Genomic DNA, 25,932 nt, shown 5'->3' with positions numbered 1-25,932 from the left:
ATAAAATTCTGACAGGACTGGACAGACTAGATGCAGGATGTTCCCAATGGTCAGGGAGTCTAGAACCAGGGGGTCAGTCTAAGGGGTAGGCCATTTAGGACAGAAATGAGGAATTTCTGCAAGTGGTAAACCTGTGGAATTCTCTACCACAGAAGGCAGTAGAGGCCAATACATTCAATATATTCAAGGAGTTGGATATATTTCTCAAGGCTAAAGGGATCAAGGGGTATGGGGAGAAAGCAGGGACCGGGTACTGAATTTGGATGATCAGCCATGATCACATTGAATGGCAGAGCAGGCTTGAGGGGCCAAATGGCCTACTCCTGCTCCTATCTATGTTTCTATGTTCTGAAGGTGCAACAGGTGACATTTACTCTGAATGAAGTTAATCCTTTCATACATATTATGTACTTCCAAAATGCATCTGTCACAGTAGATCAGTGGAGATGTATTTTGAAAGTATACAAGGGCTATTCTGCTGTGTCTCAGGCACATGTGTATCTTCTGGATAATAGGAGGTTGTTCAGCCAGCTCCTCCTGTGCTCCAGGTAAGAGTGATTAAGAAAAATAAACTTGGTCGTTTCTGGTCCCTAATCTCTGAAGTCTTCAATCTATGATCTGGGCCTGACTGGGCTGCTCCAGCCTCCAAAAATAAGGTAGCAAGTATACCCTCCTCAACCCCTGCATCCAGGTAACTAAAAGTTAAATTGATCGACAAGACAGATTTTAACATTGTCCCTCTCCTTCTCCCACCCTCAACATATTTTAAGACTCTAAATGAGAAGCTTGGAGTTTCTGCTAGATTGCACTAGTTTAAGCATTTTCAACTGTATTAATAAAATTGCACCAGATATAGCAAGTTTTTTTTTTATAAAGTGGGGGGGGGGGAAAACAATGTTCCAGAAACACTGCCCAAATGCACTGGTTCACAGAAGCGTTCATTTGCCAATATGCAAATGAGTGAGCAGAAATTCAAGCAAAACAAATTCAGAGCCGAAACTACCCCAGAATGTGGTTCAGAAGCCAACTTGGATAAACTGGATGGACTGTACATTAGAGGCACAACACAGGTCCTCAGTACAAAGGGAAAGAGACTGGAGTTCAGCTGAAGGTCAATTCCTTTAATGTCCAAGACTACAATTTGATGCTTTGCTACAGAGGCAGTTTCTTCAGGAGCCACCAAGATCAGTCAAGATTTTTTTTTAGCACATTTGATCCATTCTAAGCAAGATTACCAACAGCTGCTTAAATAAGTGCTTCAAATGTCTTAATGACTGCAATCTCAAATTTTAGGTTTTAAGAACAAAGCTGTGGGGGGGGGGGGGTCCCCTTCAGGCACTAGCTCAAGTATCCACAAGCTAGACAGTGAAAAAGTTAGTCAAAATAAGATTAAAACAGTTAAAATAAAAATCAGATGTGAAAAAAGATGGAGCAATGCATTATCTCAGCGTTTTGAATTACTTAAAGGAAACCCTCATTCATGCCAGTTTTACTTCTACACTTAACTATTCAATGCTCTCCCAGCTGGATCTCATCTTTCACCCTCAACTCTGCTGCTCATATCCTAACTTGCACCAAGTCCCATTCACCAATCACCCGTGCTTGCCAACTTACATTGGCTCCCGGTCTCTGCCTCAATTTTTTAAAATTCTCATCCTTATTTTCAAATCCCTTCATGGCTTCAGCCCTCATCATCTCTAACCACCTCTAGCCCTACAACCTTGTGCATATTTTTATAATATAAAAATTACAGTAAAGGTGCTATATAAATGCAAGTTGGTGTTGGTAGTAACCATATTGGTTTTACTGCTAAAAAGACTTTCTAACCTAATTTTAAGTACTACAGGCAACATGAAAATCTGACCAGATCAATCTAAAATTTATTTTATTCAGTACACTTTTTTTATATAAAAGAGATTAACAGTTAAAATTCTGTACAATTGTGCCAAGGGAGAATTTTCACAAGTGTTCAGGCCAAAAATGTGGTATCCATATGTAGATCAAGTCTCCTACACACTTGCCCTGTACGTGTGCCAAGTGCCCAGATTTAAGAATTAACCCTCAAAACAAATTGTTCACTGGAGATCACTTGAGATGTTCACCATAATCCCCCATCTCTTCTGAAAAAGCCAAAAATACCAAGCCAACAGACTATAGGCTAAACTACTTGGAGATTTACTTACAGGCTAATGAATACACAGAAACCAAAGGATACATCAAGACATTGAAAGAAGTACATGACTTAAAATCATTAGAGGTCTAATGTTCCTTTAGAACATTTCAAAAGGGAAGTCCAATAAGCACAAGACTTTTGGATGAAGAGTCAGGCTGGTCTGTTAGTACATCTAGATGCAATATTGTATATTTATGCTGCAAATTTAATTGCACCCATGAAATTTGGAACTCCTACCAGAAACAAACAACTAGAGCAAGGCGAGTGCTAACATTTAGATGTTAACATCCTCCATTGATCACAGCTTGGCATTCAAGAAGTGGAACACCATACATGCCATTGTTTGTCAAATGCATAGATCAGCATTTCAAATAAGCTGTTGCAACTTTGACCATTTCCATCCCTTTGTTCAGAAATGAAGGCCATGTAGGACAGATCCTTCCAACCAACTTCATGGAGCCATTTATGGGCACTGATCACCAGTCAGTCAGTCAGTCAAAGAGCAAAGGGCTAATGCCAATCCTTAAAAATCAGATTTACCTTACCTATCCAAAATTCTAACAAGGTTACAGAAAGAACAAAACAGCAAAAGTAAAGCTCAGTAATAGTAAATTTGATTTCAGGTGCAGTTTGACTCCTGCTCACTGTTCTTCAGTTAGTGATGACGTGCTGTACTTTCCAAATGTGATGCTGTGCCTGGAACACTGTTCCATTTATGCTCAGCAAGTCCTAGCCACATTGAGTGCAGTCAGAAAGAACATGCCCACCACCCCCCCACCCAAAAAGACATCAGCAGCTTCAAATGAAACCCAGAAAGTTGACATATGCAACCTAGTCAAGCAATGCAGGCCACTACAGGAGTAAGCCAAAAATTTAGTTGAACATCTTTCTGCCACCATTTTTGATTTTTTAGTAGTCCACATCAAACACTTTCACACACAATTTTAGTTAATGATATGCCAATTCCCATTCTTTGTTCAGTTTCCATTTCAAAATTAAACTCAGTCAGGGCAAGGGGGTAGAATTTGGTAAAAATATTTTAAAATTTAATAAAAAGCAGTGTCTTACTTTTCAGTTTTACATTAGTAAACTGGTTAGTGGTGTATGTGGAAAAAACAATGATTTGGGACACAGCATGTTATGCAGTTTTGAAGGGACACAGAACTAAAGTACAATGAGGAAAGCACGTGGCTTGCTAAGTTTGGGGGTGCAGAGGAAGACAGATTAAGCTTGTACCTAAAAATCCATTTAAAAACTGAAAACCAAATCATTTTAGGCACAGCAACCAAGCACAAGCCAGCCAGAGATGTTATCATGTCCAGGATTCACCTATAATTCCCACTTAGTCAGTTGCAACCATTTTCTCCCTCCTCTCCTGCCATCCCCCCAGGAAAACTCAATTTTCTGCATTTTCCAGTCAGTTCAAGAGCTGCAGAGGCCAAGGAGAGGATTGTTTGCCAGCCTCTGGTCAGTGAAGAGTACCACAAGGCTTTGGGGACTGGGAAGGAAAGTTCTTTTTTTTTTTTAATAAAACTTGCAGAACTGCATTGCTAAAATGTAAGCTGAGACTACTAGATTGCATTTCAAAATCAGTTGCATAATCAACACAAGGATTGGTTCATTATTGCCTTTTAAAATCTAAATTAAACAAACAATATCATTGGAAAAAAACCTCACTGCCTACTCGGTAGCAAAATACTGCAAATGCTGGAAATCCAAAATAGAAAATGCTGGAAAAACCACAGGTCAGGGCAGCATCTGTGGAGAGAAAAAAAAAAGTTAACGTTTCAGGTCGAAGACCCTTCATCAGAACTGAGAAAAAACACAGGAAATGAAATGGATGAAAAAGCAAGTCTGGGGGCTGGGAAATGGGGGAGGGGGATGAAAGAACAAAAAGGGAAGGTCTGAGAGAGGTGAAGAGACATTGAGATATTCAAGGTGAGACAAGATGGTAATAGGACAGGTTAAGAAACAAAGGATGGCTCTAGATGAAGTGTGAAATGCGCTGGCAGAATGAAAAACAGCCACCATGTGGGAGAAGAAAAAACATGGCAGCCGTCTTTCATTCTGCCAGCACATTTCACACTTCATCTAGAGCCATCCTTTGTTTAACTTGTCCTATTACCATCTCGTCTCACCTTGAATATCTCAATGTCTCTTCACCTCACAGACCTTCCCTTTTGTTCTTTCATCCCCTCCCCATTTCCCAGCCCCCAGACTTGCTTTTTCATCCATTTCATTCCCTGCTTTTTTTTTTTCCCCCCCCATTCTGGCAAAGGGTCTTCAACCGGAAACGTTAACTCAGTTTCTTGCCACAGATGCTGCCCTGCTGGGTTTTTCCCAGCGTTTGTTATTTTACTGCCTACTCCGAACTTTGCAATGCAAACAGTTTGAATATTTTATTGCCATATACTTTCCCATCAGTTAGCCACTAAATTAAAAAAATCTCCAATTGAAGCCAAACACAAACTTACCCATATTAGTAAATGTGCATTTATAAAACCCTCAATCTTATCATTTAACACAAGCTATTTTTCCTCTGACATTAATGTTCTGCTTTTATACAATCTTTTCGATTAATCTTTGTGCTAGCATTAAAAAGGAGAAGCTATCTACGAGTACAACCTTCACCATTTTTTACTTACAAGTAAATGACACTTACAACAATCTCAGCTATAACAGAGAAAAGACATTTGAAAATTATCTACTTTAGTGATGGCAAGATATTTGCAATAGCATGGGGAGAGATGTCAAAAAAGGATTAAGGTTACAGAAAAAAACAGCAGAGTGCAGGAACAGAGTAAGTGTAAACAGGTGGCCTGGAGACAGGGTGGCTATAGATAGAAAAAGCATTAGTTCAGCAAGTTAGTGAAAATCATTTGAGTTTTGCATATCTTTTCTAATTGTGCCATAAAAAATGGCGAGTCCATCCACATGCTAAAATATGTTATAAAATTGAACATTTAGTTTAGTGATGTGATTGGGAATGCAGCTCTATTCCTAATATGTTAAGAATGCTTCATATTAGAGCAAGTCATTCATTTATGAAGAAATGAATGATTCACCTTAGAAACACTTCAACTTATAAGGAAACAAATCAGACAAGGACTGCAGGCAAACTTCTTACAAAAGTAGGAGGGACATAGGGCTTCGACTTCGACTGAGTTGGGCTGGCATAGTAACGGTTTTTTTTTATAAAAGCCAGATTGGTTACTGTGCCAAAAAAAAAAAAATCAAATTCTCATTGCTGTACAAAGCAGTTTTCCCCACCCCCATATATGCAATGTAATATTCCATGCTGGGCGTAATGAGATTTTAGGCTCCTGTATTAATTGGTCCCAAATCAAAGAATGCCCTCTTAATGGAGGTTCAAGAGAGATCTAATTATCTCTAACTTGTTGCATGGAGACTAAGATAAAAATTAAATACAATAAAAGAACTTAGAGCCATATCTGGGGTGCATTTTTGTAAATTTCTTATTACATAAATCCCCACTACCTCAATTAGTATTTTGAGGCTGGAGACAAAGGAGAAAAAGGGGACTGCACCTCAAGTTAACTGAAACCTTGCAGCTGGATTCTATATTCAGTGGCTTTACCCCCCATGCTGAGGTGTGCATTTCTTGCATGAACTGTTCTGGAGGGTGGGAGGATTAAGCTTCCTGTGCTTATTTTTTTTTTTTTTTTAAATAAAATGTCCACACCAGTGTGTGCAAACCTCAAACTATTCAAGTGTTCCCAAGTGACCTACACTTTAGAACCACAGGCAGAAGCTCAAGTAGGTGCAGGTAGCTGGGATTATAACTTTGGAGGAGATCTCACCCTTAAAGTTGCCTTTGATTTCTTCTAGGGAGTCAGATGGTCATCCTGTTGCAGATGTCAATTTCTCTTTTTTTTTTAATGTCTCAGCTGGCAAAACAAAAGGTCTCAAAGCAACTGGGAGTCAGATCTGTATTTTTTCTGGGCATGGTGAACAAAGCTTGTTTAAGAGCCTATGGGATGTGCTGGTTACTCAAGGTGAAAGCAAAAAAGTTAAAGCAGGAAATGATGGGCATCAAATTAAACTCAACATAAGGGTATTGGAACAAATATGGGCCACATGACTCAAAAGAATCATTCCTCCGATGCCATTACAGCTCTGCATAGCGTATATGACAAATCCAACTCCTAGATCCCACTGTTCATTCACACCTTTCAGATTCTCCCCCCCCACCACCACCAGTGTACACATTCCTATTTATTGTTTCTCCTCCTAAAATGCATCTCACTTTTCCCCACATTAAATTGCATAGGTCACACATCTGCTGTTCCACTAACCCAGCTATATCCTCCTAAAGTATTGTGCAGGTCTTCATCAGCAGCAAAGTTGGATATTGTGCTCGTCAGAGTCTTCAATGTATCAATAAGCCTTTCCTTGAAGTGCTGAGTTTTAAAAATAGACAATTCACATTAACATGCCATAGGTATTGAAAATATGTATTAAAATTAGACAAACCAGTTTGTGAAATGTCACTTCTCATTGGGTATTTCAAACAGATACAAGGAGAATAAATAAGCACTTGGGATGTCCTGAGGTTGTGAAAGGTGCGATATAAATGAAAGTTCTTATATAGTCTCAACCCAAGCCAGTTAAGTCAGGACACCCTTAATGTGTAAAATAGCCTAAATCTTTTCTTTCAATCTGTACTGGAGCTAGCTGGGAAGGGGGGTCGTGGGGAAGAGAGACAGGAGAGAAGAGAGCAGGAGATGCATCAGATAGACTGACTGAAAGCAAAGAAAAGGCAGCCCTCCCACTGGCTAGGTACACAGATAAAGGACAACCAGCCAACTAGGTCTGGGGAGGAAGCAATGCCTGGCAATGGGATGCTCACCCATCTTTCAGCCTAGATTGTGTCAGAATCAAAGGCTGACTCAGTTATGCAAGCCTAACAGGGACAGTGGCATATTTTATTATTCAAGAAAGGTTCTGTGGTTGGTTCAAACAAGGAGAGATTTGGTTACATTTTATTCTGTCTGTTCATTTGCTTGCTATCAAATAAAGCAGCTTAGAGATTTGTATCTGGCCTCATTGCACTAAAATGTTGGCATCCACCTTCAGAAAGAGAAGGGCACAGTCACATTTGTGAAAGACAGGATATCCAGTTCCAATCACAAGGTGATCTCATTGGTCTGGATTATGCTACTGTATTAGACTGTGTAGGTACACTTCTGAATGCAAGACCATCTGACCACTCACAGGTAGGACCACTGCAAGAGAATATCCAAGACAGACTCAATGAACAAATATGGACCAAGCACAGATCTTGTGGACACCAATTCCAAACATTCTGTACTCAGAAGCACCTATTAATTAGAACCTTGTGTTTCCTGACAATTTAGTTACATTTCCTTAGACCGACACTTTTGAAAATCTATATGCACTACATTTGTGGCATTTCCATTATCTAAAGATTAAAATTTATCAAATACAAGTTGGCTTTAGAAAAACTTAGTTGATTAGCATGAGATACATTTCAAAAAGCATCCTCCACTTAAACTGGAAGGTAACATGGTCAATCTTGGGATATGCTATTGCACACAAAGAATTATATCATTTCCCTTCCTCCATCCATATTGAATCCCTTTGTCACCATATTGTTAAAATGTCAAACTAGGAATATCAAGTTCTTAGTCATGTCCAAAAATAACCCATATTTCTAGTACTGCAACAATCATTCCTCCATTGTTATTAATGCTCCAAATTCTGCAATTTTATTTTGAATGATTTGCACATTCCTGTATCACTCAATCCAGACTCCAATTTTCTGCATTGACTTTTATTCTTTCCTAGTTTGCTTTTTTGGAATTTATTGCCCCTTGCCTTTTCTACTTCAACAGCCTCTTCCTTTTCTTCTCTGGCAATATTTTTTCATCTCTATTCTAAAAGCTCCATTAACCCTGCTCTAGACTTTTCCCCACCCCACTACACTTCTCTATGATATTGGTGCGGTTTTGGTGGCGATACATGCTGTCCCTTCAGTAGTCTTGTTTCAGAACTTTCTAAATGCATCAAGAAAGCCAATTTTTCCCTTGTGCACTAGCACTGCAGCCACACATTGACTTGCATCTTCATCTCCTTAATATCTTTCCAGTGCATGGTTTTGGAAGCAATTGGGAGACCACCACCACAGAAGTCTTGCATTTCAATCTATTGTTTAACTCCTTAAACTTACTCTATAAACCTAGAAGTACGGAGGTTAATTGGCTCAAAAAAGACCAGTGGTTAGAGCTTCTGCCATTTTGTGCTGGTTTTAACAATTTGCCCAAAATTAAAAAGCCAAACTAGTGCAAGAGAAATTGCAAGCGTGTGAGATTTTTGCACTAGTTTTAAAAACATTGCGCTGTAAGCCAGTCCCACCCACAAAACTGGCCACACCCCAGATCAAAATTATTCACCATGGTGAGTTTCTGCTAATGGCACCCACATGGAGACCTTTGAGGATCTTAATTATGCTGATTTTATTGGGCAAGGACACCAACCTTTTAATTATTAAAATATTTAATTTACTAAAACTACTGTTATTGCACAGTTTTTTTTTAAAGTTAGTTATTTAAAATCAGATTACACCCAGGTAGTTGACTGGACACAAAAACCATTTTCAGCTGCATTAATAAAGCTGCTTCAGGTTACCACTGTATGCTGAACTTACTGCCGCTTGGTTGATCACATTCTAGACAGCATGATTCAGAAACACCTCATCCTGATATTTCAGTGTGGCCAATTGTACAGATCTACCAGAGACCCAATTACCCAATCAGCCTAGCATTTCCAGGAGAAAGGGTTCACGATTATCTATCCTGCAGAATTACCAGAAGTTTGAAATTTTGGATCAAGATAGCGGATTCAATTGATCTCTGGCATGGTAGATCGCATGCATCAGATTGTTTAACAATGCTGGGAAGACCAGAAGCATCTCACCAGACTGGTTATACATTTAAAAAATCCTCTCGTCAGTTACTAGGGTTAGAATTCAAATCTTGTTCATCCTCTGTTGCAGTTACTTCAATGAATGTGTTTTTGAAGAGTTGAGTTTTTCTGCCAAGTGCTCACGTCCAAATTTATTTGGCTTGGTACCTTTATAAAACAGGTTGTGGTTTTTCTTCAAATTTATTAAAAAGGTAATATTAACCAACTTAAACTTATCCAAATTATTGGGTATGTTTATTTTAAAGCTGAACAAAAAAAAAAATCCATATTATTATAGCGATATACTAGTGGTGATGAGCTGCCACCTCATTCCAGGGGTAGGCTTCCACAAATCTGCCAGTCACACCCAATTCCACCTCCAATGCTGCTGTTCTTTAACTGAACAGTCAAGTCATGGAGGAGTCATTAATTAAAAAGTCTTACTAACACCTTTGGCCTAGATTGCCCCAAAGCTAAATTCAACAGTGCCAAGATTCAGCATGCTATTTGACCAGCTACTGAGCTCATCACCACATATCCAGTTTGTCACTAGGATTGCAATCTTCCATTTCTGGAACACTGCCCACATACATCCCTATTCTCTCCCACACCATCACCGAGGGATTGACCTGTCCAATACTTTCCTCACTCGTTTCATAACCTCCAGATTCAGAATTCTGCAGCCCACATCCGCTCCAACTTTGAAGCTTAAAATCCAATGAGTATATATTCCACTTATTAACTGCAATGATTAAAAGCATTACTCAGTTTGGCTTGTCCCAAAATCATTTGAAATGCAAACAATTCAAATATGTTGGGGCCAACAGCCAACCAAAATTTGAGACACCACAGAAGCAATTTGAGCAAACCAGAGGGATAAAAAAGGCCATGCAACAAATCATGTGAAGCATTATCCTTTCAGATGGCATTCCAAAACCTTAATGAATTCAAGTAAATTTATGGAAAACCTCCAGGAAGGAAAAATGCCTGGACCTAGAAACATGCCTAGTAACCCAGTTATAATCAATCATAGCCAAAGACTATGAAAGCACATGACTCAAGTCAGACATTAGATTCATTCCTATGCATTGCCTAATCTGTTAGTGCTGTACACATCATCCCTAAAGATTACATTTTTCAGGTTGCATGTAAAGCAATTTAAGAAAGGCTAATTTTCACAACCATTAATTTTTACATTAGTTCAAACATGGATGATTCTCAATATCAAGTTATAACTGTACAATAGTCTTCAATCCCCACACAATGGATCTAGTCAACAATTGGAAATGAAATAAATTCTGCCACTGTTAATAAACTCCTGATAACATTTCTAATTACACAATTACAAACAGCAAACATTCCCTATTTAATTTGTCCCATTTAAAGTCATAATATCCTTGTTCAATCACGATAGTTTTAGCCATTACTGAACTTCACAAATTAGCATGTGAATATCCACAAATACCAACAAAGGTAGCCCACTCATTTCTTTTTCAACATTTATATTGCTCTATTACTGCATCTCCTTATTTGCTTTGGATTACCCAACTCGATTGATCTTTTGCATTGCTTGTTAGCATGGAGATCCAAAGCTAGACTCTAAATTGCAACATGAAGTAAATGGTACAATTCATGTGTTCACAAGTTAAGTTAGTCCATTTAATAAATAAATAGCAGTATGTTGCATAAACAAAGCAGGCTGTCAATAGCAACACTGGCACCTACCATCTCACTGTTTCCTCATGGTAAAGAGGTGGCTCAGCAGTTGCCACACGCGCACAGTAACAGAATTTCACCCCAACCCCCATTCCCTGGTCCAATTGACCTTGAGTAATAAAAATCACATTCTTGGTAGTTAGTTGGGTGGGGGGGGGGGGGGGGAACAAAACTAGATGAGGGTGGAAAGAAAGTAGTGGCACTCCCAAGCTTCATCACACTCCCGTGGTTAACTATTAGTGATTCCTAAAGGGGGTCTCTGCCTCAATAGGGAGTATATTACCAAGAATTCTCACAAAACTGCCCAATAGGATCAGACAGCTCCACAAAATATCCAGATTTTTTGACCCCTCCAAATAAAACCATATTCCCAGCAATACTCGGTGGCTAACTACTGTACTGGTTGAGGCAAGAGTAGTCAATGCTGAGGAATGGAACACTCCAATTTTAGATACTCCAAATATACTGGTCAGTTATAGCCTGGGTGATGTGCCTCAAAAAATCCGAGACTCGATGTTAGCGAAACAAAACAAGGCTTTTATTGACTTAGAAGGTAACAGAGGAGAATGTATCTTCCATCCAGAGGTCTGCCGTACTGGATGTGCTGCAGGCTGGGCCAGCTTACATAGGAGCCAGGTATGGAGCCAGGTATGGGCGGAGCCCTACACACAGTACAATGGAAATGAAACTGAAACCAACCACAGTCACAGGCAGAGAAATACTGATGAGTGATGAATGGAATATTTCATCACATTCACCCCTTCTATAGATTTAGTCTGTTCAGGGGTTTGATAGTCCTCTGCGACCGACGTGGCTGTTGTGGTGCCACTGGTGTCGGCTGGGTGTCCCCGGTGGCCTCCTGGGTCTCTGCCGGGGGTGCCGCCAGGGTTGTTGAAGGGGTAGTTGGTGGGGGTACCATTGGTCAGTGTTCTTCCGGGGGTGATGAAAGAGTAGTGGGTGGGTAAGAGTTGCCGTGGTCGTTGCTGTTGTGGTTGTCGCCGTTACCGGCTGGGGCGATGTCTTTTATGGACACGGTGTCCTCCCTTCCGTCGGCGTGCCGGACATGCGCGTATTGGGGGTTGGCGTGGAGTAGGTGCACTGACTCCACGAGAGGGTCCGTCTTGTGGCCCCTCATGCCTTCGCACGAATACCGGACCTGGGGTGGAGAGCCATGACGGCATGGATACGCCCGAGGTGGATTTCCGGGGAAAGACAAACATTCGCTCATGAGGCGTGGCATTAGTGGTAGTACACAATAGCGACCGTATCGAATGGAGCACATCTGGGAGGACTTCCTGCCAGCGGGAGATAGGGAGGCCTTTGGTCCTTACAGCTAGTGACTGCTTTCCATACTGTCCCGTTCTCTCGCTCCACTTGACCGTTACCCCAGGGGTTGTAGCTGGTGGTACGGCTCGTGGCGATCCCCCTGGACAGCATGTACTGGCGTAGCTCTTCACTCATGAAGGACGCCCCCCTATCCGTATGGATGTAGCTCGGCATACCGAACAGGCTGTTGAGGCATTTAATGACCATGGCGCTGGTCATGTCTGGGCAGGGGAAGGCGAATGGGAACCGGGAGTATTCGTCCACAATGTTCAGGAAGTAAACATTGCAGTCGGACGGGATGGGGGCCCTTGAAATCTAAGCTGAGCCGCTCAAAGGGCCGTGTAGCTTTGATTAAGTGGGCTCTATCTGGGCGGTAGAACCGAGGCTTGCACTCAGCGCAAGTGTGGCAGTTCCTGGTCAGAGACCGAACTTCCTCAATCGAGTAGGGTACGTTGCGGGACTTTATGAAGTGGAACAGCCACGTGACCCCTGGGTGGCAGAGGTCATTGTGGAGGGTCTGTAGCCGATCCCCGGTGGCGCTGGCACACATCCCTCGTGAGGGCGTCGGGGGATTTGTTAAGGGCCCCTGGCCGGTAAATGTCATACTCGAAGGTGGAGAGCTCGATCCGCCACCTAAGAATCTTATTTTTAATCTTCCCCCTCTGTTTATTATTGAACATAAACGCTACCGACCACTGGTCGGTAAGTAGGGTGAAGCGTTTGCCGGCTAGGTAGTGGCGCCAGTGGCGCACTGCCTCCACGATGGCTTGGGCCTCCTTTTCCACGGAGGAGTGTCTGATCTCGGGCCCTTGGAGGGTCCTCGAGAAGAAAGCTACGGGCCGCCCCGCCTGGTTGAGTGGCCGCCAAGGCAAAGTCAGACGCATCACTTTCCACTTGAAAGGGAGTGTTCTCGTCCACTGCCTGTAGCGTGGCCCACTCAATATCCTGCTTAATGCTTTTGAAGGCGGCATGGGCCTCAGCAGAGAGCAGAAAAGATGCTTTCAAGAGGGGGCGGGCTTTGTCAGAGTAGTTGGGGACCCATTGGGAATAATAAGAAAATAACCCCAGGCACCTTTTCAGGGCTTTGGGAGTGTTGGGCAGGGGCAGCTCCCGTAGGGGGCGCAATTGGTGGGGGTCTGGTCCGATTTCCCCATTCTCCACCACGCTGCCTAGTATGCAGAGGCGCGTGGTGTTGTAAACGCACTTGTCCTCGTTGTAGGTGAGGTTGAGTTTTTGTGCGGTTTTTAGGAACCTCGAGGTTCGAGTCGTGATCCTGCTGGTTGTGACCGCAGATGGTGACGCTGTCGAGGTAGGGGAAGGTTGCCTGCAAGTGGTGGTCATCGACCATGTGGTCCATCTCCCTCTGGAAGACAGAGACCCCATTCGTCACCCCAAAGGGGACTGAGGAATTGGTAGAGGCATCCGTTCGCCTCGAAGGCGGTGTACGGGCGGTCCTCTAGGGAGCCGGTGGTACGCGGACTTGGTCGATGGTGGAGAACACCCAGTATTGGGCGATTTGGTTCACCATTTCAGATATGCGGGGTAGCGGGTAGGCATACCTGTTGATCGTTTGGCTATAGTCGATCACCATCCGTTTCTTCGCTACCCCTTACCACCACCACTTGGGCACGCCACGGGCTATTGCTGCGTTCAATAATGCGCTCAGGAGCCTGTCTACCTCGGTCGCGATAAACCGCCTGTCCTCCCAGCTGTACCTCCTGCTTTTGGTCACTATTGGCCGGCAGTTAGGGGTAAGGTTCGCGAATAGCGAAGGCGGCTTTATCTTCAGGGTAGCCAGACCGCACACTGAGGGGCGGCTGGGACCCACTGTAATTGAGCGTGATGCTTTGGTGGTAGCACTGGAAATCCAGGCCCAAGATCACGCTCGCACATAGATTCTTCATGATTAATACTTTAAAATTATCGTATACAGTTCCGTTAACGGACAATTGTACCGTGCAGTAACCCATAATGGTCAATGTCTGGGTTTTATCAGCCATGGAGATGGTACCCCGAGTAGGGACCACCTTTAGGGAGAGTTGTTGTACCAGTTCAGGGTGGATAAAACTGCTTCCACTGTCAATTAAACATTTAACCCTGCACCCGTTACCTTGATGTCTACCATTGATTTGGATAGCGGGTGCGGCCTGGTCTGGTCCACTGTGACCGATGCCACTTGGGCCCTGATCGAGGCAAGATGGCGTCCACGCTGTCTGCTCACAAGATGGCAGACCCCACGAGGTCAGGCAAGATGGCGTCCAAGATGGCCGCTCCACAGCGCACACGCGGCGGTGGCGGGTTTTCCGGCAGGGTTCCCTCTGCACACTTTCCCGAAGTGCCCCTTCTTACCGCACTTAAAGCAGGTGGTGCCTTTCGCCGGGCACAGGTTTCTGGTGTGCTTCGGCTGCCCACAGAAGTAGCAGTTGGGTCCCCGACGCGTCACGGCTCTCGTAGGGCTTCCGGTGGTGGGGGGGGGGGGCCCCCCGACAGTGTCGGGCTGGGAAGATGCCTTCCAAGATGGCGGCGCCCTTGGTGCACACGTGGCAACGTGGACTGAAGAGTAGGCGTCCGAGTTTCTCTGGGCCACATCCAGGGATCGTGCTGTGTCCGCAGCCTGTTTCAGGTCCAATCCCGTTTTTTCCAGCAGTCTCTGCCGGATGTAAGTGGAGCTGAGGCTTGTGATAAAGGCATCGCGAACAAGCTCGTCATTGTACACTGCGGCTTTTACATCTTGGCACTTGCAGTCTTTGCCAAGCGTTTTCAGGGTGCCTAGGAACTCCTCCACCGATTCCCCAGGTCGTTGTGCGCGAGTAGGTACCTAGCATACACCTCATTCGTAGGCTGCTGGTAATGTGCCTTTAAGATGTCGCAGGCGGCCGGGTACGTGTCGGCGTCTTGGATGAGGGGGTAAACCCGGTGGCTTACCCAATTCCGCAGAATTCCGAGTTTCATACTCGCAGCGTCTGTAGCGTCTTTGACGGCTGCGGAATTGTCCAGGAAGAATTCCATACACATAAACCAGTGTCCGAAGCGTGCCGATGTGTCCGAAGCATGCTGGTCCAAATCCAAACGTTCGGGTTTCAAGAGTTGATCCATTGTGTTGAAAATTAAGTCAATAAAATTGATGTGCCTCAATAGATCAGAGACTCGATGTTAGCAAAACAAAACAAGGCTTTTATTGACTTAGAAGGTAACACACAGGAGAATGTATCTTCCATCCAGAGGTCTGCCGTACTGGATGTGCTGCAAGCTGGGCCAGCTTACATAGGAGCCAGGTATGGGCGGAGCCCTACACACAGTACAATACAATGGAAATGAAACTGAAACCAACCACAGGCAGAGAAATACTGATGAGTGATGATGGAATATTTCATCACATTGGGCAGATAGAAAATAAAGTTCCCTCTGCTCTACCCAATGTGACCAACCCCCAGTTGGAGCAGCATATTTTCCTGCACCTCCAACTGTTTTTATTTCTCCCATTAGCTTTATTTCTGCACTGAGCATGTTCCTAGGAGGAATTTGGTTCAGGCTGCCCAGCTGAACTTAAAAAATGTAAGACTTACAGCCAGAGACTTTAGTGTGTAAACACACAATCACCACTAGCTTTCAATTGGGCCACATGACAAATTTGGCTGTTAGGTGATAATAGGCAGCATTGACATTTGTTGTACATTCACACTCTTGCAGATCCCAAAACCCAAAGTGGAGGAGGTGGGGGGGGGGGGGGGGGGAGAAGGAATAAGAGGTCTGGGTAAGCTTCCTCCTACAGTTTATAAACACATGGTATGCTGTCATTCACATTATATAAAAAAAAAATTTCCCCCCCTTCCCAAAATGGCAGACACCTTTTATTGAATTCAAAGTCAGTGAAGTTAGTTTAAAACAAAAAACCCTGCACATTAAAAGTTGCCTTCAGTTGAGAGATTGACTAGTGGCAACATGAATGAAGTGGACATTGAATACATTCACTAACCAACAGAATCAAAATGGTAGATTCACACCCCATTGTCAGTTCAATTTAAAACAAAACTAGTTAATTGGAGGAAAAAAAACCAAACTTTTCTCTTGGCTCATACTGGAACCAGAGTGGACATCAACTAGGTTTAATATTTTTCCCCTTCGAGGCAGGATTGTGATTCAGTGGAGCTTGCTTTTCAGCATAAACAGATTTATGCCTTTTTAGACAAAGTGCAAAGTGCTCGCAATGTTTTGTAAACATGGCACCTCATGCCAGTCTAACATAGGATTGGAATCAATTCGGTAATGTTCAGGGAAAAACTGGACTATTTCAGGCCATTCAAGCATGCAAAAGCTGTCAATGGCCAACATGACATCCACAAGTCTTCAAGCATAAATGAAAAACTGAATTTGCAAAAAATGCTGTAAAGTTTGCAAAAAACAGAAAAGGCAATAGGAATAGTATTTGGACCTGCAAAAAGGATTACCAAGGTTAATGGACAAGGGAATTCTTACCTAGACTGGAGGAGAATCATTTAGTTTATTTCAGCTTTGTGGCCATTATGCTTCAAGGGCTAACATAGGACACTTTTAAAAAGGGGGCTTGCCACTGAATACATATCAATTCTAAAAAAGGTTTTACTCCTGCAGATTCATTTAGAATTCAAAAACATTGCTGCACAAACTATGACTTTTACCTGAAGGTTTAGAATCAACATCCTAGCCAATCAATCAGAGAAAATGCACTCCTTGTCTAAATGAATATTCCTCACTGTGCAAACACCAATATCATTTCTCACCATAGGGCTGGACTGTGCATCATTAGATAGCAAAGAACTAAAACAAGCAGATGCAGATTAAGCAAGGATCTGGCCTTTCAATCTGAAACTGCAATTAAGCCTTTTGAATGACCACTAGATCTTCCCCACAGAAGATCTTGGAAACGAAACAAAACCACTCAACTGAATTGAGGTTTGAGATTCCTAGCAGGCTATCGGGTGACCGATCCAGCAGTGTCTCCAGGAATTAAAGATTGATTGCCACAACTTTGCTACGAGCAACCTAGGAGAAATATCATGGGACATTTTTTAAATGGTGGGGTAGGGGTCCTGTGATGAAACCCTTAGAATATGTCCAGAGCTGGCAACCCTAGCTGTTCCTCACTTGTGTTGAGACATTGGCACTGGGGAAAAGCTGGGAGAGATTTGTTGTTATATTAAAAAAATAGGGGGACCAATTCCAAATCCTATTAAATATTTCAAGCAATTTATTTTCCCCAGAGTGACAAACATCACATTACTTGAGCTTTCAAAACAAAAACAAGCAATTCTCAAATTCACATGAGCAAGGCTTTACAGGTCTGTAAATTGTTTGGAACAGGCCAAGTACAGATAAGACATTCCCACAAAAAGATTGCTTCCTGCCAAGATGATGCAAAATATAATAATTTGTGACAATGTTTCAAAAGCTTCCGGTCTCTGAAGACTTGTTACCATAGTACTGCTGTTCTCGTTTAAAAAACACTCACCAAGTCCATTGGACACTGGTTAAGGAGGGGGTGGGGGGGGGCAGATGACCAACAGTATCCTGGCCAATATCTATCCCTCAACCAACATCCAAAACAAATGATCTGGTGATCACCATATTGCTGTCTGTGGGACCTTGCTGTGCACAAATTGGTTGCTGCATTTCCTACATTACAACAGTAACTACACTTCAGAAGTACTTAATTGGCTTTAAAGCACTTTGGGATGTTCAGAGGTCCAGAAAGGCACTATATAAATCCAAGTCTTTCTCTTATTTTGTGAAGGAAAATAGTAACGAATCACATACAAGCAAAAAGAATGACATTAGTGTGGTGCACAGACAGGTAGCATAAAGCTTTCAGCGTGACCATGTTCACAAGGTTACAGTACTAAACTTAATTATTTCACAATTCAAAGTCATTTAGACTGCAGGTAAACTTTACAGATTAAGGTCAATTTTAATGAATGAAAATCATGGGCTGCACAGAGTTCCCAATATGTGCTCCCAGCAGGCAAGGCTCCACACCAAGCACAACTGGAAATCTGCCCAAAATTGTGCTTAAAATATATGAGTGAATAATTGAATAGCACAGGCTAGAGTCAAAGATTTGTAAATGGCAGGTCATGTGAAACAGGGCCACTGAATATAAATACAATGTACAGATTTGTGCAAGGTATTGTTAGGCTGCAGTTCTGGGCATCCTATTATAGCCAGGGAAAGGGCACAGCTAAAATATATATCAATCACTGGAATTATAGCAGGAATGGGAGGTTTATTAAAGGCTCAAGTAATTGGGAATGTACTCTACAGTGGTACAGTAACTGAATGGCATCTCAGTACACATGACAAAACCCTTTAATAAAACAGGCACCCAAGTTGCAAGCAATTGGTTCCCCCCCCCCCCCACCCAACTTTCTTGCTTCATTCTCGTCAGTGCTATAAAAATTGGTAACTCATCCCCCTGCAATGAATGCAAGAAAACAACAGCAAGACATGGCAAATGTGCTGCAGTAAATCCTTAAATTCAGCTCAATATTTTGGGGATGCCCTGCACTTCAGCTTTGAGCCTTTAACCTGCTAGTTTTAAAAACGTTCACTATTTATATGTAACCTTAAATCCTTGAACTGTATTATCACTATGTTCCATCAGAAGTGTCCATCATCCTTGCACAAATTCAGAAATTCCAAATGCTGTTTTTCCTCATGTTGCAGGTAAATTTGTGGAAATTGTGCCAATTATGCAGGATTTATAAGTGTTGCAAACAAAGCTTGGAGCAGTGTGTTCAGGGGTTCAAAAGTGATCCAACCGACTTACATTTGGAGTTTCCTACTGAACCATCCTATTTGGATTTTCCATTAATAGTGGCAAGTGTAACTTACTTCATTTAAAATACAATACATTCCTGAACTAAGTTTAAGTTCCCAAGAGAGTTACCAAGCACATTTGTTGCATAATTCAACATTTAGCTGAAAAATATATCTATCTATCTTATGGATGATATTCACAAAACAAATCCAAAAAAGTGTACAGATCACAAACTGCACCATGCAACTCAACTTGTAAATATGCTATGCATGCACATGTATAAGTAGATATGTGATCAGCTTATGGGTGGACAAGTATATGGAACACTGAATTTTGTAGCTTTAAACCCCTGGATTCTCAAATGTTTTATTCATTCCAATTCTGTAGAAATTGACATTTCATTGACTTTCCTCCGGAGTGGAGCCAGGGAGAATGATTCATCATCTCCTTGATATATCAAGTATCTAAAATCTTCTAAGACTTCATCACTCCCCCCAAGCAGTGCTAATTGTCTTCCATCTTTTGCTCATACCATTGATTGCTTTTTTGGGTAGATTTCAATTAGGCTCAGGTGTCCTTCAGTACCTCACTCCAGTGCCCACGACACTAGTTACAACAGTGAATCATCAAAGCTAGTCACAAAAGAGGGGAGCAGGGGAAAAATCATACCCAAATCTAATCCTAGCCAAAAATTTAACATGCACACAGAGCTGGGATCAATGGATGGCAATCAGAAACCCTAGCCAAGTTTCCCTTAACAGCAGCATTCAGATCAACTGTAAAAGCCTTACTGTTGTCCTGGTGGAGAAGAACTAACTCAGCACAAATCAGGGATCGTGCAAGAGACCATCTTGATTTGTTAAGCTCAGCTATTCATTAGATAAGGGTGTCGTGTCATCTTGGAAGCATCCATTTTTAATTTTTTTTTTTTTTTTTTAAATAAATGTGGTGTCCATCCTACCTACTTAATTTAGAAGCAGAACCAATAGACATAAAATCACTGTACAAATAAGATACCCAGCAGCACAGGCTGCACATCAATTGTGGAGGCAAAGTTTCACTTGGGGATAGTGCATCAATGTTGTTTAATACCAGACATCTAGAATTATTGCAGGAGTTGATACTTAACTAATTCTCCCCCCCCCTATTCACTTCTCTCCCAGAACTACAAATTGAAATGCACTTCTAACTAATTTGCAAATTGTTAAGTAAACTGCATGAATTAGCAGGCCACATCAAAATACCCAAATGTCTGCCCTTTCCCTACCAAAAGCCAACCCAGTTTCCTTTTCCTTGAATTTCCCCCTCAAAAAGGATATACACAAGGTCATAAGATTAAATAAACCAGATAGATGAACCCCCCAACCACGACGAGACATCACTTCCACTCCCCAACCCAGTTGGGTCAAATTGAACATTAGGATAATTATATTCAATAGGCCGGACAATATGCTGAATGGAATGCCACTATTTTCATAATACTTGGTGTTTAAAAGGTGTAAATAAATGTTTTCAAAGTGTTTGTACCCAAAAACAGGAGGTTCTCCTGGATACTGACTGATAACCTGGAAATGAGGTACACTGCTTGTGTGAATATGGGCCCAAGCCTTCAGGTGCAAACAGGAGCTGGCCAGTAGATGCTGTATCTGTTAGTGTCCGACACCAACTGGAATTTTTTGCCCAGGAGAGCGCTCTTCAGATGAACACCTGGGATGCACAAAGCTCCCTTTCCAACTGGTAAATATGAATGTGGAGAGCACAGGCAGGAGTATGGAGACTCCAAAACATTTTAGAACAAGGACTCAAAAAAAGGTCCACTGGGTCTTCGAGAACCTTTTAAACTACACATTACATCACAGCAGATTTCTACTCCATGTGGTGTTGAACAGGTCTCCTCTAGCTCACTCGTCAGATCAGACAAGACTCTAATTTAAACATAATTCTTAGAGTTGCGGTATAAACAAATGACCAGTTCCTGTTCTGCAGTAGGATAAGCAAACCTGTGGGCTTCGTGTAGAAATCAACAAATAATGACCAGAAATCAACAAAAACGCGATTTGCAGCAACGCTCCAAGACATACAGAACCAATAGGTGAACTGGCTTGAGTTCCCAAAGAGTGGGCCCGGGGGGGGGGTCACATGCGAGGAGAGGGGTGGGGACTTGGTCCAGTTCCACCTGCTGCATGCCCAGGACAGCACTGGGATTCGGAGCAGCCGGGTGTGGCAGACCAGACTGCGAGCTCACAACCACTCCACGGGACCATTGTTATCTCAGTGCAATTTGACAAACTTGGCATTCAGAATGCAGGTTTAAATGTGTAGTTAACACCCCACACAAAAAAAAAAGTCACCGCTTTGTTAAAATATCCTGTAGAAAAGTTTTATTTAAAAAAAAAGGTGCAGTCGATTAAAAATGTAAATGATCAATGATTGAGACATGGCCATCTCTTTAAACAAAAACCCCCACAATTCTTGGGAGCTTGGAAAGTGGCGGAAGGTGTGTAGTGAGGAATACGCCGAGCCGAGTGCTGCAGTGGAGGGGCTATTGATCGAGTACTGAGGTGGTGCCAGACAGTCTAATGCAGCAGTGGCGCAGCCTCGTCTCAGCCCCCAGTGACAGCCTCCCAACACTCGCCTCCCAAACAGTTAGTTGTTGCAAAGGCCGCCTGAAACCGCAACTTCAGATTAAAAAAAACCTTGAACGGGTATTTGACACATGACCACATCTGGATTTCTGCTCCACGTCACCTTCCTACTAACTGCAGAATCACAGATTTCGCTTTCAGTAATAGTACGTGTGCAAAAACTGCAGCCCATTTGCAACACAAAAAAATGCATTCTTGGAATTTTTTAAAAAAAATAACTACCTTTTTAACCTTCTCGGGGTGAGTGGGCTCTTGCTTCGCTTCGCTAGTTTTGGGGCTCTTCTCCTCCTCTTGTGGTGCCGGCTCCTTCTCGGACTTTTTATTCGTGTCTTCGCTCTGGAGTTTCCCCTCTTCAGCTCCGAGCTCCTCCACCGTTACTTTGCCTTTGGCTTTCCCCGACTCCTCGGCGCTCTTCTCCGCCTTCTCCTCGCTCACATCCTCGGGCTTCTTGGCCAATTCTTCCCCCGCATCGCCCTTTGGCTCCTCTGCGGTTTTGCTCTCGTCAACTTTCGAACTCGTCGCCTCGTCTTTAGCATCGGAAGGTCTGAATTTCAAATATAAAGAAGCAATAAGAACAGCCAGCACGGTGAAGAGAAGCGGCACAGCCAGATAAGCATCCACGGCCACCTCCATCTTTTTTTTTATATAGGAGAGCACGAAAGTGAGCGAATTTCGTCAGCAACTGCGTTTAAGTAGCTCTGCCGATGGCTAATCCTGCTGGTCTAAATCACAGATGACTTGTCAAGATGAATTGGATTTCAAAACAGATCGTCATTTCCTTTAGCCCGCCCTCCACAATGGTATTTAAAGGCGCCGCCGCCTCAAACAACCGGCAACATAATTGACCAGCCACCCCCTCTCATTGAATCCATTGTTCTCACGCCAAAAGCTTGTCCTTGTCTGGTATTCCTTCGTGGCTGCAATTAAGGTCTTTCTTTCCTATTTTTCAACATTTCCACATTTTATATCCAAAACATGATATCCTATGGAGAATGAACTGTTTGGACCAAAACTCCTTAATGGTTTCTGGTACCTTCATGGAGGAGGAAGAGACGGACACAAATTAAGCTCAATTAACAGGGTTGTGTGTTACTTTGTTTTTGGGAGACACGGTTGTGCGATTGAATCTTGGGACAGTTGCTTCAGTCAAACTGGACATCATATCAAGTAGGCCAGACAATGTCCTTTTATTAATTTAATGTTTTTAATTTATGTGATACTTCTTTCTATTGCTTGATGGAAATGATCTGTTACATCATCTGACGATGGTTCCATTAATGATTATTTGTTCCTCTCCTTTCCTCTACTATTAATATGCTCGTTCAGTTATGAAGAAAGGTACAAGAAAAAATGGTGACTGTTTTCTCCATGATACATATATATAGTGCCAGCTGTGGCTCAGTGGGTAGCACCCAGGCCTGAGTCAGAAGGTTGTCGTTTAAATGTCCCACTCCAGGGACTTGAGCACAAAAATCTAGGCTGACACTCCAGTGCAGTGCTGAGGGAGTGCTGCACTGTCGGAGGTGCTGTCTTTCAGATGAGACATTAAACTGAGGCCCTGTCTGCTCTCTCAGGTGGAGGTAAAAGATCCCATGGCACTATTTCGAAGAGGAGCAGGGGAGTTATCCCCGGTGTCCTGGCCAACATTTATCCCTCCATCAATATCACTAAAACAGATGATTGGTCATTTTCACATTGCTGTTTGTGGGAGCTTGCTGTGCGCAAATTGTCTGCCCCGTTTCCCACATTAGGACAGTGACTACACTTCAAAAGCTACTTTGTTGGCTGTAAAACGCCTTGGGGTGTCCGGTGCTCGTGAAAGGCGCTATATAAATGCAAGTCTTTTTTTTCCTTTATATATTGCCTGCCGTATATTTCCAACTTTTTCTCTTTTTGTTTCCGATTTTCAGTAAAATTATCCCTTAAAGGTGGACTGTTATTTTGTACCTGCCATTCCTTTGAAAGCTATGGGGATTGCTTTCAATGCTCCCCTTATTACAAGATTTCAAACAAGAGGATGAAGAACAAAGACATGCCAGGAACATCGGCTGGCACCAGAGCCAGACGACTGCACCTGCCCTTGTCCCAGCGATCGTATCTCCAGACTGGGGCACAGCGACCTGGCAGCGGTTCAGCAGGGAGTTGCAACGCCGTGCCATCTGCTGCAGAGAGACCTGCAGACAAACGCCGCCAAAGGGATGGCACTGCCCACTGGCAATCGAGGCCCTCGACGTTTATGCCCGCAGCGATAGGGCAAACCATAGACTCCATGCGAGTGAACAGGCATATGGGACCAGATTAAAACAGGCAGTTTTATGTTGAATGCCGTTTTCGATATTGCAAGGGTAACAGTAAAGCCTGCGATAATTGTAAACACGACTCTTCATATCTGTTGTTATTTCTTCATATTTAATACTCTTTATAAGTGGAACGAGGAGGTTTGAGCCAAATTGCTCGTATCAGCCTTCCGTGGTAAAACGCTCACAATATTTCCATGTGAATCGAATCGACAGTGCAAACGAGGCCACTGTAAAGCGTGCTGTTCTTAATGCAAATGATTTAACACCTGAAGCGTACAGGCAAATATTTAAGAAGTTGCGGAAAACCTCATGGGATTTAGATAGAACTAATCAGACAGCTTCATGTTATTTGGGAATTATAGCTAGATAGGAAGAGTGAGAGAGTTGATAAGGGGTAAGTCAATTAATAGTAAGGGATTTGGTTTCTAGAAGTGGTTCCAAGATGTTTTGACGATATGGGTGTTAACTCAGAAAACATGCAATCGGGCAAAATGCTGATCATTTTTGGCCTCGATCGCGCAGGAAATGGTCACGCATGTGGGAAGTCAGATGTCCCACACCGTCCAACTGGTGAGCTGTCTCCTGATCAGTCCACGCAGGGCTAGCCGGTCAATACAGCTAAACAAAACACAGAGGGGGCAATTCCATGGGAATTAGATGTTTTAAATGTGAGTAACTAGGTCACACGGCCCACAACTGTCCTCTTTTTATAAACCCAAAAATAAACCCTTAAACAAATAAACCCTTTAAATGACCCGATTAATCAAATTAAAATTTGGCCTCTTAAATCGATTACGCACTCCAGTCCCCGCGGCGCCCACCGGTGGCCCACAACTGTCGGTCTTTAAGAGGGTCTGCAGCACAACTGGGAAGACCGAGTACAGCCGTAAGATACCAGGCTTTGAAAAATATCACAATTTCTACACCAGGCCAGTGAATGTGAGACGAGATTTGCAGTAGCTGTAGGTTTAACTCCCCCGCCCCCCGGAAAGCAGGTTAAGAGTCTGCTGTGCTGAACTGCAAAGGCTACGGGGGCCCCCGCATGTTAACATTTTATGGGACAGATTCTCTCTCTCTCCCTGATTACCTCATTTTGACAAGACAGACGGAGAGATGCTTTTCAATCGATGATTAGGACAAAGAAAATATAAATATGTCTCAATTCAAAATCAAACAAAGAAGTTTGTATTTGAATGGCTTGGCCTCTCCTTCGGGTACCTGGTCACACAAAAAACATGAGTTTTTATATGAAAACAAGCTGGGTCATTTTCTGTGAATGAACCTGGCTTTTAACCTCATATGTACTGTGAAAGAAAGGAATGAGCCAATACTACCATAAATCAGATATAAATGCTTCATTTTTGTTACAATTAGCACCGAAATGACTTGTGGCTTCGGTGTCAATTTCAATGGCCTAGAACTTCCACTGTTACCAACTTGATTTTATTTGGAAGGTTAACTTTGACTTTTTATTTTTCTTCGCTGAAAACAAGTTTGAGTAAGGAGTACAATAGGCATTCTTTTTCAAAATTACAGCGATGGTGTGAATTTACTTACAGCAGGTTTAAGGACATCAGCATTGACTCAGGACCCTACGAACAAAATTCCCCAAGAACCCTTGGGTCCTTTTTATGAATGGCAGAATGCTAGCTGTGGACAGTGACATCGCCATCTTTTTATAGTATTTGTCTGCAAGTTTCTGGTTCTTTTTTGTAATATATAATATATGCATTTCCTTCAGTTATAGATGTAGGCATTTGGGCACTGATTGTTACTGCCCATTTCTGGAATAGAACCTTTACAGCTCACACAGTTAAAACCTTTCTTCTCTAATATTTACCTAAGAAATTGATTTTCAAAGTGTTTTCTCCATTCATTGTTGGCTTGTACTGTATGTGACATGCACGTTCTACCAAAACAACTTGGAAAAACCACAAGTTTTTCAGCATAATTGGTGTCACTGCTGCTGAAGGCAAAATAATTAACATAGAAACATGAAGTGTCAGGTGTATCCTAAAAAAAAGTTTATGGAGT

At 42.6% G+C, this 25,932-nt stretch overlaps 1 protein-coding gene across 1 annotated transcript in view; it reads right to left on the bottom strand.

Moving 5' to 3' along the window:
• mxra7 (matrix-remodelling associated 7) overlaps positions 1 to 22,282 on the bottom strand; it is a 107,245-nt gene extending 84,963 nt beyond the window's left edge. Inside the window, exon 1 of the mRNA XM_085964105.1 lies at positions 21,821 to 22,282. Within this exon, the coding sequence (XP_085820231.1) occupies positions 21,821 to 22,231 (411 nt within the window). The 5' untranslated portion in view covers positions 22,232 to 22,282. The remainder of the gene's footprint in view (positions 1 to 21,820) is intronic.
• Positions 22,283 to 25,932: the final 3,650 nt, after the last annotated feature.

This window comes from Somniosus microcephalus, chromosome 21, assembly GCF_052327205.1.
Source record: "Somniosus microcephalus isolate GS21.2 chromosome 21, FLI_Smic_1.0, whole genome shotgun sequence".
In the NCBI taxonomy this organism is placed as follows: domain Eukaryota; kingdom Metazoa; phylum Chordata; class Chondrichthyes; order Squaliformes; family Somniosidae; genus Somniosus; species Somniosus microcephalus.
The sequence above is the reverse complement of the archived record's forward strand: the minus strand, read 5'-3'. Positions and strand labels throughout refer to the sequence as shown.